At 38.0% G+C, this 15,955-nt stretch overlaps 1 protein-coding gene across 1 annotated transcript in view; it reads left to right on the top strand.

Moving 5' to 3' along the window:
* The first annotated feature begins 1,541 nt into the window (after window positions 1-1,541).
* The window catches only part of LOC135790913 (uncharacterized), a 91,186-nt gene continuing 76,772 nt past the window's right edge, over window positions 1,542-15,955 (top strand). Inside the window, 2 exon segments of the mRNA XM_065301198.1 lie at window positions 1,542-1,930; window positions 1,933-2,237. Of these exon segments, the coding sequence (XP_065157270.1) occupies window positions 1,705-1,930; window positions 1,933-2,237 (531 nt within the window). The 5' untranslated portion in view covers window positions 1,542-1,704.

A 15,955-nucleotide genomic window follows, 5' to 3' on the forward strand; every position in this document is an offset into this window, starting at 1 on the left:
GTAGTCTTGCATTACTTATCACCACGCAATCACCCCTATACATTAATGTTAACGCATAAGTTTCATTATGCGTTCCGTTGAGAGATAATGCATTATCCTCCACAACAGTTTGGAGAATTTACAATATAACAAGTATGTCGAGCACATTCGTACCACTCGGCAAAACAAGAATAGTTATAGAAGAGGATCTATATCTAAATCGTCCTCTGGAATATGTAAACTGGTGGTTTACAAAAACTTCGTCATAATTTATGTACGAAATAATTCATTTCAATGTGCATGAAACAATTTTCATCACGAATATTTGTTTTTGTTCATTTTGTAGTTTAATTTATTAAATGAATGAAGCAATTAAACATATTATAGCAAGTCGTTTAAATTCGCGCGATTTTATCAGTGTTACGCTTCAGTAATATCCGTACAAAGTGTTCTTCGGCTTTAATAAATAAAAAAACATCGCAGACGAACAGAATAAACATTAAAATGCCATTTTTAAACCGAATTTTCATTCGGTGTGTTCATCCAACGAAATATTTCTCGATTTCATCAACTTAACTCGTCTGTACTGGGAAATTTTCATTTAATAAACTGTGTTTGGTCAAACTTTTATTTTATTTTATACTTGTACGTGTTTGCTCGGTGGGAACACCCCATTGCACCCTTGGAAAGAAAAAAAAAACACGGAAATTTCAATTGCTAATATGTTTTTAGTTAAGTGCCGATTTTGCACATGGCAAAATGAGAGACAATGATGACTTCCAGCATTACAGAAAATGTAAAAAATGAGGTGGAATAGAGTAATGCTAATGAGTGGTTCTACACTCTGGCGTGTGGAATTTTTAATTCTTTCATTTCATTGCGTTTCCGTTTTGCGTTCAGCAAAATGAGGAAGAACGAGTAAATAAAGCAAGACTTTATTGCTGTTTCTCTAATCATTTTATGCTACACGTGCATGCACTTGGAGCAAAATTATTCCTGGACGATTTCAAGATTTTAATTACGTTTGATGTCTATTGGTTGAATGTTCAGGTGAAAAAATATTAAAATTTTCTTTCGTTTGATGTTATACAACGCAATAATTGAGATTTGTTTCGGGAATCTATTTGAGCAGACGAATAAGCTTCATTTAATTAACGTTATAATACAAATGAAGTCTATCTGTATAATCTTGATAAGTTAATAATTTAAAACAATGATAAAAATCATTCAACAATGTTGAAATGCGTTTGACATAACCTCACTAAACATGGCGTAGTTGTATGCTTCAATTTGATGTATTTCAATGCATTTTATGACTGTATATTTGTGTTTTTGGCAACAATAAACACTTACCTCTTGTATGTATCACGACGATTTTTCTTGAAGGTGAATAAAAGGTTGATTGGAAAGCGTAAGACGCGGCGAAGCTATCATGTGGCAGTGCACTTGGTGTAGGTAGTTCGTGTACGTTCGGCGCTAGTCGTTCCGGTGCGCAGACCGGCGACCGGCAACACGACTCTTCCCCGCGACTCTTCGGTTCCCCTTTCAGTTGTGCGCGTTGTGGTTCTAGGCGTGCGTGCGACTCTCGCTCGCGTCCGCGCCTCAAACGGCATTGAGCTCGCGTTGCGTTCGCGCGTTCCGCACCGGCGTCTCGCAGCGCGGTTCTCCCGAGTGCTTGGTGTGAGAGTGGCCGGCGGATACCGCCTGCAGGACTTCAGGAAGGCGATGGCCGGCAACAATGGTGGCAATATCGTCGCCGAGTGGCTGCGCTCGTTGCACCTCGGCCAGTACGCTGAATCCTTCATCGACAACGGCTACGACGACCTGGAGATCTGCAAGCAGGTGGGCGACCCAGACCTAGACGCTATCGGTGTCTTCAATCCGACACACCGCGCCCGCCTACTGCAGTCGGTACGCACGCTGCGCGAAGAAGGCGCCGCGAGCGTCTATTTTCGCTGGAGGAGAGTGTCGCGGTACACGAGGAGTGTTTGTGCGATAATGTGAGTGCGCGGTCGTCGCGGACCTCGTCAGGCCGGTGCTCCGAGAAGGAACAGTGCGGTGGCATTGGAGCACCCGCTGCGTCGCCGGCTGCCTCCTCGTCAGCGGACAGTGGGCCCGAGTTGGCCAAGTACGTCGATGAGTACGAAGAGGGTAAAGCCGAACTGGTCAAGATACCACGCATGCAGTTGAAGATACTTCTTCGGGACAAACTCGCTCACGATGGCATCAAGTTGACCTGTCAGCCCTACACTACTCCGGTAAGTCTTTTTTATCATCATAGACCTTCCCCTTCGGTTGTTAGCACTGTCAGCGGTGCTTAACACGTCTTTGCACGTTCGCAGACAGTCGTTAACCCTAATCAGAGTGCAGTTAATATTATTGCCGAGCGCTGTGGATGCTTACAACAAAATGTAAAAACTTGTCCAACGGACGCGCTGCGCGTGCAATGAGTTAGCTTATGTTTGCTCGATGGCCTCGCGAGTGAGAGCAAACGCCGCGGTTAAGACGATGGACATCGACGGCAGCCAAGATCTGAGACCACATGGGTTCACGTACTCTGTGATAGGTCAAAATTGTGCTTATAATTATTGCTCATTATTAAAACAACAGAATTTATGCATAAATCATCAGTTTTTTATGCTTTTGTATTGAATCAGGTGAAGAATGCGTACTGAAAGGTACCACATCCGGTTTTTACTAGGTCACGAGAAATACCAAAGACTTTGGGACCATCTATAATTGTTTATCAATATTTTCTAGTTAAGTAATCTTAATTAAGACGAAGACCCTGTTGGAATCCATAAAATCGATAATTCCGACAGAAGATTGTGGTGGTTCAGTCTGAAGTTTGGCGTCTTTAGATTGAGGTCGAGATGAAGTATGTGTTGATATTTAATTCGAGCAGCAAAGCCTAAGGAGTGCGTGTAATAGGCATCGCTTAACATGCCACGACTTAACTCTGCCTCGCTGCCACAGCAGAGGATAATCTTTGATGTGTATAATCGTTGATTTTCTATCACAGGGAACACGCGCACCAGAAGCACAAAGCCAGCGCTTGCGACTACGTTCAAAGATGCAAATTTCTCAACGTAAAGAGTTTTTGATTCGTGTGCGCTCAAGTGGAGCAATCAAAATTGGAAATTCCACCCTCAATATTCAATACGATATTCTATTAAACTTGGTTTATGTATAATTTTCAGGTGGTTCAATTGTTTAGGTGATTTTGCCATGTTAGTGGTTTTTTTTCGGCTTCATTGTCTTCGTGTGGGCCAAATAATCAGCGTTGCATAAGTTAATTTACGTATGCGCATAACTATGGCGCACCAGTTGGTGCAACGGGCCCCATACGCGTGTTTGGTGCTTCATTGTGCACCGGGCACGATGTAGACACAAGACGCTAATTTACATTTACAGCACGCTTAATCAGCGAAATGTTGGAAATTAATTAAATCTACACGGCGCGGAGCTATTTGGCGGGCGCCTCTGCGATACTCAATTATCAAATTGACAAGTTATCAAGATATTGTCAATAAAAACAAGAATACATGTTTTAGTTTATTTTTAACTTGTATATCTTTTATTTCTACTGTTTTGGAGCACAAAAAGTGGTATTTTAATCACGGGGGGTCACTAAAGTACTTTAGTCACGGGTTTTAGTCACGAGGACAAAAAAACTCTCATTTATCCACTTGAGACTTAATGTATTATTAAAATACATTTATTAATAGTTAAATTTTAAACACATGCTTACTGAAGGCCATGAAACAATCAGAAAACTACTGCTCACAGAAAATTATATCGCAAATTGATTTATGCGCATGCTCGTGTTAGGCGAAATTGTAATTTATCGCGAAACATTTACGAGCCCGACTTGAATACACCGTGCGCGCCGCGAGAAGTAAAACTAAACAATGAATGCGCAAGAAAACCATGCACACGCTACAGCACCACCACCACCCGGTCCGGTAATAAGCCGTGTCGTGTATCCTCCGTCGTCGTGCGGCGGCAGGGTCTCGAATCGTAAATTAATATTTCGCGTGCGATCGTAATTAATATTTGCGTTCGGTCGGCGCGGCGTGGAATTGCGACTCGTGTGTGTGCTGGCAAATATTTGCAGTCGGGTCGTGGTCGCAAACGAAACCAAAGGAATTGCTAGAGAAATAAATATGGCTATGTCTGGCTGGAGAGATTCATGAGTAATAACAATCAATTTGAATGCTGAATATAGCACACATGGTAAAAACTACGATTTGTCAATTGAGACATGTTTAACTGGGGCGTTTGGAGTGTTTAATAATAGTTATTATTGTCTGGAGTTTCAGATGACAATGACACAAATGATAACAGAATCATGTTTGATTTAACGTATATTTATGGTTTTTCTTGATCATGAAACAAGAAAATTTATGAATTTGTTGATATTTACATTTATTATCACACTAGCTTTAACCCGCGGCTTCGCTCGCGAATATCTAAAACAATGAAGTTGCTTCCGTACGCGTCGGTAGTCACAGAAGAAGTAACAATGAAGTAGAATGGCGGGAAGTTTAAAATGGCTGAAAGTATAGTCTATGGAAGTATAGTGTACAATCTCCATAGTGTAGTCAATTGGATTTGATGTTGACGTAGCTGTCGGTAATACAGTGTGATAATACAGTGTGATGGTACTATAGTACTTAGGTTTGAGCTTCATTGCTGGAATGCTAGATGGCGTTAAAGTAGTCAAATAGCAAGATGCAGAGGTATTATTGGCTAAAAAATTTCTTTATTTTCTTTAAAAAATAATTATTTTTATTAAATAAAAAGTAGCATATAACCATTCGGGGACCACTAAGAATATGTGTACAAATTTTCATGATGATCGGTTAAGTAGTTTTTGCGTGAAAGTGTAACAAACATCAGGACTTTCGCATTTATAATATTAGTAGGGATATTACACACGCTAACGAAGTAGTGACTTGGTTCTAATGCACACAAGGAAACAGCAGCATGACAACTCTCGCGTGTTGTGGGCTATTTCGCAGGCAGCGCTCGAAAAGAATCCGCATACGTCGCATGACCATGACGGCCAACGGTACCGAAATGCCTTCGGGTCGCCAGCGTTTCTCAGCCGACCGAACGCACGACTGGTCGCCGAGGAAGAACACAAGATGAAGAGGAAAAAGCTTACCTTGCACTCGCTTGTTTGGCGATCAACCGTGATGGCATTCAAGAGAGTATCAAGTGCGCATCGAGAACATTGCATACCACTTGAGACAGTTTATTCACAACTATAAACATAAAATATATTTTTGTGTTTATAATATAAAAAGTAGGTAGGTACACGTGTTAAATATTATTTTGTATAAAATTCCGCGCGATTAGATTGGAAAACCGAACGCAAACACGCAAACAAAACGCTTTATCAATTTCATCTCGCGCAGCCATTGCAATAATAATTGTACATTTATGTGGAAATTTTCCATCCGACGTAATGTATCAAACGCGCATTTGCATAAACCCGTTCATTTCGCGCTGAATTTCGGTCGCAAACTACATAATTATATGGAATATATAGTAAATAAACGCGCACGCGTTGTTGCCCCGAAATTCCCTGAATATTCATTCAAATTGTGAAATATGCGCAATATGAATAATGCATTTTCGAACATAATATACCTAATTAATAGACATGATCGTTTAATGCAGTTAATCAACTCGCACAGGCATCCTAAATAACAAAATATTTATTGCGCCGTTTATTTTTTAAAATTCACATTTAAATTTAATTACATTGAAGTCGTTTTATATTGGAACCTTTGGGTGAATTCATTAGATGCATATTTTGAATTATGCGTTTCACTTGCGTGGAAATTATAATAATTACAAAGAGGGCGTTTCATTTTGCTTCATCCAACTTAATGAAACGTACATCGTTTTGTTTCTTCATATAGCCGCCGGCGTGCATCTCGTGTTACATTTTTTGTTACAACTCGCTGACTTTGCAATTCTCTCCCACTTCCTCCCGACAAAGAAATGCACGCGGCAACCGGTCAAGTGGTGTCTGTGGGAATGGTTCATGCGGGGAATGTGATGGCGACAAAGATTATAGTTATCTATGTATGTCAATGTTGATAAGATCATTTGGGGTGTGTCACACTGCACACAGTGTATTTCTTTATAAACAAAACGTGATATTGTTTAATTAAGTTAATATTATTATAGTGACATCGATTGTTACTTAATTAAACAAGTTTCAAAAGAAGAAATTCTTTAAATTTTATTTAAAACTAGCTGTTGCCCCCGACTTCGTTCCGGCAGTGTTTAATAAAATTGTAATTCGTTTTTACTCTCTTGTTCTAGTCATACTCGTAGTAAGAGTCAATTCTATTAATAAGATTAGCAATTTTAATTTAAAGAAATTAATTATATAAAGTTTTGTCAATAATGCACTTCAGCGCGCCATCTCGAATTCAACTATTTAACTATAACTATGATTGAATCTCAATGTCACATTTTATTCTATAGAAAAGAGCTGTTTTGCGGATTTTCCCGGCAATTATTCGAATTTTTCTCACCTTTTAAACCTTCCCTAGACCTCCACGAATAATTCAAGACCAAAATAAGATAAATCCGTTCAGCCGTTCTCGAGTTTTAGCGAGACTAACGAACAGCAATTCATTTTTATATATATAGATTGTTACTTAAACAAGTTTCAAAAGACGATATTCTTTAAATTTCAATTAAAATTTCAAAAGTTTTGTGGCACACTGTTTGTTCACTTACCGGCCGAACTCGTGCATAATTCATACTCGTATGTTGATGTTGCTATTGCATTTTGTTGATTCAGGCCCGAATAATGACAATGCGTCTCGGGACTTGGAAGGCGTAGTAGGCATTTGCAATTGGCTAATCTAATTTGCGTCTCGCGACAAGTCAAATCGTCCCTTCGGCCCTGCGGATTTGCATAAACAAATACAGGCATGCCAACATGTGCTCGAAGTGATGGACCTGAACACTGCCAATTTACTTTAATCTACCGATTGTACAAACATTGTTAATGTTTGCAATAATAAATAGATGCGCTTTAGATGCACAAGATTTAAGCAATAAATAAATAATTTACTTTCCATTACGATTCCATTATATTCAAATTTATCATTGAATGCAGGAGTGATGGACGTAATTGATATGACGAAAGGTCAAATGCCGACGTCTTTATTAATTCAGTATTATAATAGAATTACACGTCTTGTGTTCTTCTTGTTAAATATAGAACGAACGAAAAGTCATAGCTAGCAGTATAATTTATTCCATACCATGGGTGGATAATTAATGTAATTTGTTTGACAATGGAAATTTAATATTCATGTTTAACTTGTTGAAATTTAAAAATTAAAATGCAGGCGCATATTTTATAAGAAATATTTACATTCCCAAGAAGATATTTTTATTTGCACACCTGAAATTGACAAATAAAAGGTGAACACACAAAATTTTAATTCCATGACTCACGCGCGTGTTATCTATTTTGTGGTTTCGGAATGCATCCGCTCGTTACGTCGTTCGACTTGTTTTTCGTGCGCCTTTTACTGCATCACTTATCCACACTTCTGCCCGTTCGCCTAGATCTCTTTAATGTCTCTCAGCGCAGTGCGCATGCGAAGCTCTAACTTCCAAGCATGCTGCGCATGCGCGTCGCCTTTCAATTCCTTAAGCTTTTGCTGCAAGGTAAGACTTGTTCCTCGCGCTGCGTATTTACTTAAAACCGCTCGCGTCGCTTTATTACTTTTATTATTACACTGGGCGGAGGGAGCGTTTCACAAAGGAAACATTAGTTCCATGTACGGCGCCATACTTTCTTGCACCAACAACACAATTTCAAATACCGAAATTACTATTACGGATTTATATTCAGGAATTCAATGCCAAGAGCGAACGCAGCACAAAAAGTGAGAAACGAGTGAAAAACAAAGAAAACGATGGGGCGATAATGAATGAGAGCGTCGCAATTATAACGTCAAATATAACGCAACTGCTTTCATCTGTTGTGTGTAATGTTGTACGTCCTGTCTTGGAGCTTGTCTTGTCGCTCGTGAGAAATCTTGTTTTCTTATTTTTTCATATACGCGAACAGAGTCAACATGTTGATTGTTTCATTAATAATGAATTTAAAAATTCATAAAAATTTTGATGTACTTTTCTAAACCAAGTTCCATTCTTGGTTCTTGATTTAACTTTGATCCCGTGTCGTTTAAACGTAATTTTCGTCGGTGAGCGCACATTATCTGCTGGATATAATCTTGATAATTTTAATGCGCTGCCGCGACGATAATCGCGAAGGCATCAATTCGAGCGTGAAGAATTCGTCTGCCAAAAAACGACCATCTAAACGGATAGTGTGCTCTGTGCTTTAAAGGGCCACGGAACGACGGATTCCCGCTCCGCAGCGCTATCAAAAGATCCGACATTCGAACTCGACCGCAAAATCAACCGCATCCGAGCGCGCAGAGCCTCGAGATGTGAACCTGAACGAAAGTTGGCTCAAAAAACGACCACGAAAATTGGCCATCGAAGAGACTATGAAATAAGAGGTTAAAAACGACCAAAGGAGGAAGTTTCAGTTTACTGAGCGGGCTTAGGTCTTTGCTCTTCTGCCTTTGTTTTGCGGCAGATATAAGAATAGCTGAATTACGATTGCAGGAACAAGGACTTTGTCTCTTGCAAGAGTTAAAGAGGAAAATAAAAACAGTGTTGACTAGGAAGCAAATTAATGACTGCGCTATTTGAGTCATGAATCCTTTGCTTGACATGCAGACAATTTGCGCAAAGTGTGTATAAATCTATTATTAACCACTTAATTTTAGATTCAGTGTAAACGGAGAACATATTGTACTCATTTGCGATTTTTTAATCGTCTTTAATTGTCACAGATGAATCAGTCCTTGAAAACGCGATTTGCGTGTCCCTTGCATTGAATTTCTGCCTCCCCACGATGGACAAATTAATATTTTAGTTTATTTTAGGTTTTTATTGATTCCAAAGATTTTTATTTCAAGCAGATACCTCAACTTTGGCCATAACACCATATGTATTGTTATTGCAGTAGAAATAGACCATAAAAATAGAACTGTATGAGGTAATTGTAATACTAACACACAAACCGTGCCCGTTGTGGTTCAATTTTGTTCGACCCATTGTACAGTCCCTGGAAATACAAAACTCAAAACAGAAAACCGAAGACGTCGACCGCATACGAAAACAGATGATAGTCTCAGACCGGTGATTCAATTCGGATCTTATTGTATCATGAAATTTCATGGACTTGCTTAGAAATTTAATTTGTAAAATACAAAAAACATTTGTTTTTAGGAAACTGGTATTTTAAGTGTAAAAATTAAGTCTTGTTATGAATACGAAGGTTAGATTCGTCGTACTACTCGTAAACTCTGTGAAGTGAAAAAAAGCAGCGTTTTTCTTCAACAATGACTTTTACCACTCTGGGAAGAATAAGCATTTCGCTCGGTTTTTGCACTTTTCTACTTTTTCAGAGGGAAGTTTTTAGTTCGCCGAGGCGCGTGAGATCTTACATCTTGGAGAGTTATAAGACGGCGTTACGTTTGGCGCAGGTGTTCGTTATTAAACTTGGCCCGTAACGTAAGTTCGACGCGCAAGTTTTGTAAGCGCCGCGACGAAAGCGACGAGGAAGAAGTTTATGCTACGAAACGAGCGAATTGAGTAATCACCTGCTGCCTAGCCAATATATCAGCAAACAACAAACAAGGTATCACCTTCTTAGGGAATAGTTACAACAACCCAATGTGTTGCTACCTGAATTCACACATTTTAATCTTAAAATCATAAAAAATTTCTATTTTAACGTATTATACATTAAATATATACCCACCGATCGAAGCTAATGAATAATTCAGATGATAAATGTCTGCATGTCACAGCAGCTAGGCGCGTCTATAATTATTGCGCACTTCTATAATTAAAATCGCCTTTAATTAATGATTGATGTTAATTGAATGATTGATTTTCCCCGGTTGCCGTCTAAAACACTCTGAATATTCAGAAATCGTTCTGTTTCGGACAGTGATATGACGACGTCGACGATGATGATGATGATCAGCACTTGATACCTCCCAATAATAAATTCATCGCCTCGTCATCATCACCACAAGCAGAGATTTAATAAAAATCATAGTTTGCATTTAACCCTCGACGATTGTGAACATACGCTGCATGTGAAATTAATTAGAAATTATGTTTACGCCATGTAAAGCTTGTACCGATTGTTGAATCTATGAACATATGTACAAGTTTGATTATAGCGCGCGCTATGTTGGCGAATTTTGCGTGGAAAATCGAAGCCAGAGCCTGATTGAATTTGTTTGTTTGCATTTTCGTCTCGGGCGACTCAAGTCATCAACGTTTTGTTGACTGATTAATATTCATGTTTGGCTGGCATACTCGACTACAAATTACCTAGTCATCATCATCTTGAGCACGAAGCAAGAAACAGGAAATTGTGGGATGCTTGATTTCGGGTTTTATTAAAGTGCATCTCTCGTAATTAGAAACAAGTTTTTGAAGCAATTTACCGTTTACTATGTTCGTAAATTTCGGGACGTTGATTAAAAAATGAAAATTATGGACAAAAATCTACGAAATATGCGAATTTGTTAAATATTTACTTTTAAATATGAAATTTAATAATAAATTGTGCTTTTCTTGCATGTGGCGAAAAAGTTTACAAAGAAGAGTAACTTTAATATGAGTCGTAAACTTTGCGAGCTTTTCCAGACGAGCCCGCGTCGCATGACTTGATAGACTTTTCTCAACTAGAACGACATGCAAACTTAATCTCTGAGTCCATCTACTTTGTGAGTGTATGACAACTCCAGCAAATTATTCAGTTTTACTTGCGTCTAGTCCTAGTTTGGCTGATGTGGTTTAAGTTTTTTTTTATGAAAAGTGTTTTTAATGAAAATTGAAATATTTATTATTAATCTACAAGATATTGTAACTTTTAGCCATGGGAAACAATAAAAATATAAAGAAGTTTATATTATATGCACTTCTTTTTATATTTTTACTAGCTTTAACTCGCGGCAAGAAGTGACAATGAAGTAGAATGGCGGGAAGTTTAAAATGGCTGAAAGTATAGTCTATGGAAGTATAGTGTACAGTCTCCATAGTGTAGTCAATTGGATTTGATATTGACGTAGCTGTCGGTAATACAGTGTGATGATACTATAGTACTTAGGTTTGAGCTTCATTGCTGGAATGCTAGATGGCGTTAAAGTAGACAAATAGCCAGATGCAGAGGTATTATTGGCTAAACAATTTCTTTATTTTATTTAAAATATAATTTTTTTTATTAAATAAAAAGTAGCCTATAACCATTCGGGGACCACTAAGAATATGTGTACAAATTTTCATGATGATCGGTTAAGTAGTTTTTGCGTGAAAGTGCAACAAACATCAGGACTGCAGCATTTATAATATTAGTAGGGATTACTGATGGATTTTTAATGACGCGTTTTTCGTTCAGCTGAAAATATTTTTGTATTAAAATTCTAAACACGCATTTTGTAATTTTCATTTTCATTCATCTTGATTAGATTATATTAATTCTCGTATTTTTAGCGAACAAAAAGCATTTTTTGTATAATGTGGTAATTATCGTCAGCATCACGGAACTTTACGTTCATGAACGCCCATTGGCGTATATTTTGGTTTGTTTAACACATTTCCTTTCACCGTGCTCAAACTGTGCGAGAAGTTTCCTTTAAACACCTTACTCCCTAAGAAATTTCACTAGGGGTTTAATAGTACCACATCATAGAGCTTTATATTATAATATTACTGGAAACAGTTCTTGATGCCGGTGTTTCTTCATTCTGGCTTCTCGCCGTGCTTATTATCATTAACAAGAAAAAGGAAGGATGAAATAATGTGCTATGATAGCGCTCCACTAAACGCTCATAATGAGCTGAGGCGAAACGTGGAAAAACGAATAAGCGGATATTATTTTGATTAATTATCTTTCACGATTTAGTGCGGCGCAAAATGAGAATATATGAAAATGCAACCAAGTTGAAGTAAATTATTAAAGTTTTACAATACATTAATTCCGTTCCTTGCATCACGCAAACAATGAGTTTTCTATGGGCAACCCAAGGAAAAACAAGGAAATCTTGCTAACTAAAAACCAAGGGATTAAAACTAATATAAAAGTTAAAAAGGTAGAAAAGTCAACTCAAGGAGTCTTGGTAAAATAGCCGCTTGATATTTTCATGAATAACGATGAATGAAACAAAATACAATAGCAATTGACTATAATGGGCTAGACTAGGCGTAGGCAAACAAAAACCCAACTGAAAATGGACAAGATGTGGGTACAAAGAACGCTTTCATTTATCAGTCATGTCAGGAACACGTGATAATTGAAAAATGAGATTATATTTCTCTAGTTTATAAAATTTAATTTATATGATACTAATTTATACACAAAACTGAATTTCTCAAAGTTTGTTAAAAGTTGCCCGGAGCACAGGTTATCGTTTTTGATAATGACTTGGGGGTGGTGGAATTGTGGGTGTAATTGCGGTTTTTATCGTCGTTACGTGACGATTCGGACGCGATTGCGACCGATGATTTCAACCGGGGGCTTTTGGTTTATATTGGCACGGTGGTAGTTGCAGCTGGCTACTAACCCAATGACTGTTCGGACCATTCGTTTAAATTAGTATCCTCGGTGGCGCACAGGTTGTGTATGCTTTGTGTACTTCAAATCTGATAGCAAAGTATCATCAAATTCGTGTTTAAAACGTGGTTGTATTAAAAGCTTTTTAGGTGCACATTGGGCGATGGGTTTAAATAATACCTAATTGGTGATTTATTAAATGGTAATTTTACATTTTGTGTCATGTTGCTTAGAGGAAAAACACAGGCACGAAAAATGTCCTGTGTAAATAATGAATATTTGTGCGTCAAAATGAATGTCAACAATGTGCGATCGATGATTTTAAAGGTTTTAAAGTGGAATACTTTAAATTTTAATTTCTATTTAATTTAATAGTTTTGCGTTAAGTTAGATTTCCATGCTAGATTTCTTTGCAATGACGAAATATTATTTGTGTTGCTGTGAGTCTGCCTCCGGGCCTGGTTGCAAGAAATCGATACCACCCTCACGGCTAGCCTTGCACAGTTTCACGGTTACGCCGCGTTTACGTTTGCCTCGTCCGCACCCCGCGAACGCCCTTCGCCGCGTGCATCGTCCTCCGATAACAAGAGGGGTAGGTTGCTGTCTCTATGACGCTGGCAGGAAGCTTCGACGCTTCTAGGTATATTTTGCACTCTACACAGAGAAAACGAAAATGATTCAATGGTTCATTCAACTATCTCCTTATTAAAAAAAATCAACAAATATGTATTTACAGTTTTAGTTTTGTGGCTGCTATTTTGGGTAATATATAGAAGATACCTGTAACATTAAATTATTAATTTATGCAAACAGGGCATTATTAAACGATGGAAAAAATTAGGGCCATTAAAGCGGCCGCCGGCTATAAATTTTTACGTTAAATTCCCTCCCGGTTCGGAATGAGACTGCCGAGCGCGTTTTTCCGTTTGCGAACTGGAGCTGGAGCTCATCAGCTTCCGGAACTATAAATTTCCGGAATACATCAGCCCACCCTCTTCATCATCACGCCCTCATATTCAAACTAAAATTGCGGCACGGCTCAGACCTAAGACGGAATACGGTATTATTAATATTAGCACTGGGCAAATAGAGTGATTAGTTTTTATTTTATGGAAGACGTTGAATGGGAAAACACCTGCAACACAATGAAAATTAATTTTTCCTTTCAAAACTAAAAATTTAAGTATTTATGTTCCATTTCATTTAAAAAAGACGTAAAAACACAGACTGAGCGATAAAGATATATGAAAATAGATTATTGAGGAATTTTATTTGAATGACTTCATTTAAAGTTTAGTTTCTTCCACACAAATTTATGTTGGGTATAGAAAAGATGATTTCCTAAAATGTAGTTTGTAGCCGTTTTTCCTCCTGCTTACACTCTAAAGATAAAAATAAAACGCGCAACCGAAATTCATATTTTTATTGCGGTGTCGATATTTTCGTATTTTTACAGCCTAGAAGTTTGTGGCAAGCACTGGAACTTTACAGTTTATAGGTAGTTTTGCGTTCGGAAGCAGGGCAGATGCTTTTCATCTACATTTTCCGCGTTTTCAACATTTCCAACCCTTCCTCCCACATCCGCGCACGTTGATGACACGATGAACTCGACGTCGTCGTATACTTATCTGACATTTCATCCTACCCCTATAACAAAATATTCAGCCAAATGGTGCAGGCAGCAGCGGCAAACCCACATCTTCAACTCATGTTCATGCACATGCCTATGATACGTGCCTTCGGAACATGTTTCGCATTATTTTAAATTTTTTATATTGGAGTGCAAAAAATTCAATATTTGACTGAACATTTTTAATTTGATGCTAACTTTTTTATTGTTGACTAAAATTCTTAAATTCCACGCGAAAAATCATTCTATCATCACCTGATGCAAAGTTTCTTCAAAAGGTGGAACGGTTATTGTTGCTTTTTGCAGGGTGGAAAAAAAGTTTGCGTTCGCTTTTTCTTTCCATTGCCGAGAGCCAGTTGATCAACATTGTGTGCGGAGTTGTCTCGTCATGGCGAGAAAATTTCGCGCCGGGAAAACTTTTCAAATTGGCAATAAAAACTTGTGAATTTTATTAAGCGGAGTCAGCCAACTACAAAAAAAGGACTGGGCACCACAAAGTATGAATTATGTGCTCATGTGCGCTGTGTTTTTTTTATTCGCGTGTTGAGAAAATTAACTTTTGTAACATAATAAGCAGAAGATTATAAAAAATTATAAATAACATATGAAAAATTTGTACACATTTTTAGTAGTCCCTGAATGGTTATAGGCTACTTTTTTTAATAAAAATTATTTTTAAATAAAATAAAGTTGTTTAGCCAATAATACCTCTGCTAAGTATCTGGCTATTTTGACCACTTTAACGCCATCATCTAGCAATCCAGCAATGAAGCTCAAACCTAAGTACTGGTAAAGTACCACATCACACTGTGTTATTCACACTGTATTACCACAGCTACGTCACCACAAATCCAAATTGACTACACTCATGGAGACTGCACACTATACTTCCATAGACTATACTTTCAGCCATTTTAAACTTCCCGCCAATTATATTTCAAGTTTATTTCGTTTCTGATTTTAGAGCAGGGCCTCTTTTAGAAAATTTAAAGTTTCACTCAAAACTTTACAATTATTTAACGACAATTAAGCATCTAGCTAAAAGCAACGATAAACTCATTATTAATACGTTAGATGTAAGCATATCACTCTGCTCTGCTGATATAGCGCATTTGCGTACAAAAAATGCCGCACGTCTCGCAAACGTCCCGAAAACAGCTCCGCAATACATCAAAACAATGTTATGAATATGTTTAAGCAGTCGCGCGGAAGCCGCGTCGCCCAAGAAAGGGGGTAGTTTTATTAATGCCTCACTCACTCTTTCACACACCACCCACCACCACCAGGAGGAGGCATACTTCATTATAGATATGAAAATTACAAACTTTCCTTTCGCGTGCTAGGAAATGCACTCAGACGGATCGAGGTATCGCGTAGGGGTAGCGAAGCTGTCACGTACTTAAAATTTACTTCGCGCCGAGTTTGCTCATTTCGGCTGTGTAGATATTGCGTTCTATTTATCTGTGTACGTTCGTAATGTCGGTATCGCTTTCTTCTGCTTCTTACACGCGTAAAAACTGAATTATAATGCGAATACGAATGGGAATGAGGATAACGAATGATATATATATCTGGAGGTATGTTGCTAGTGGAAAATTATTCAAAAGCAATAAATTGCGACGACGCACGAATAATAAACGACAAAGACGCGT

The sequence above is a fragment of the Atheta coriaria genome, unplaced genomic scaffold, assembly GCF_025399875.1.
Source record: "Atheta coriaria isolate IRGN ID8LTWV9N9 unplaced genomic scaffold, Caltech_Dcor_3.1 hic_scaffold_4_pilon, whole genome shotgun sequence".
In the NCBI taxonomy this organism is placed as follows: domain Eukaryota; kingdom Metazoa; phylum Arthropoda; class Insecta; order Coleoptera; family Staphylinidae; genus Dalotia; species Dalotia coriaria.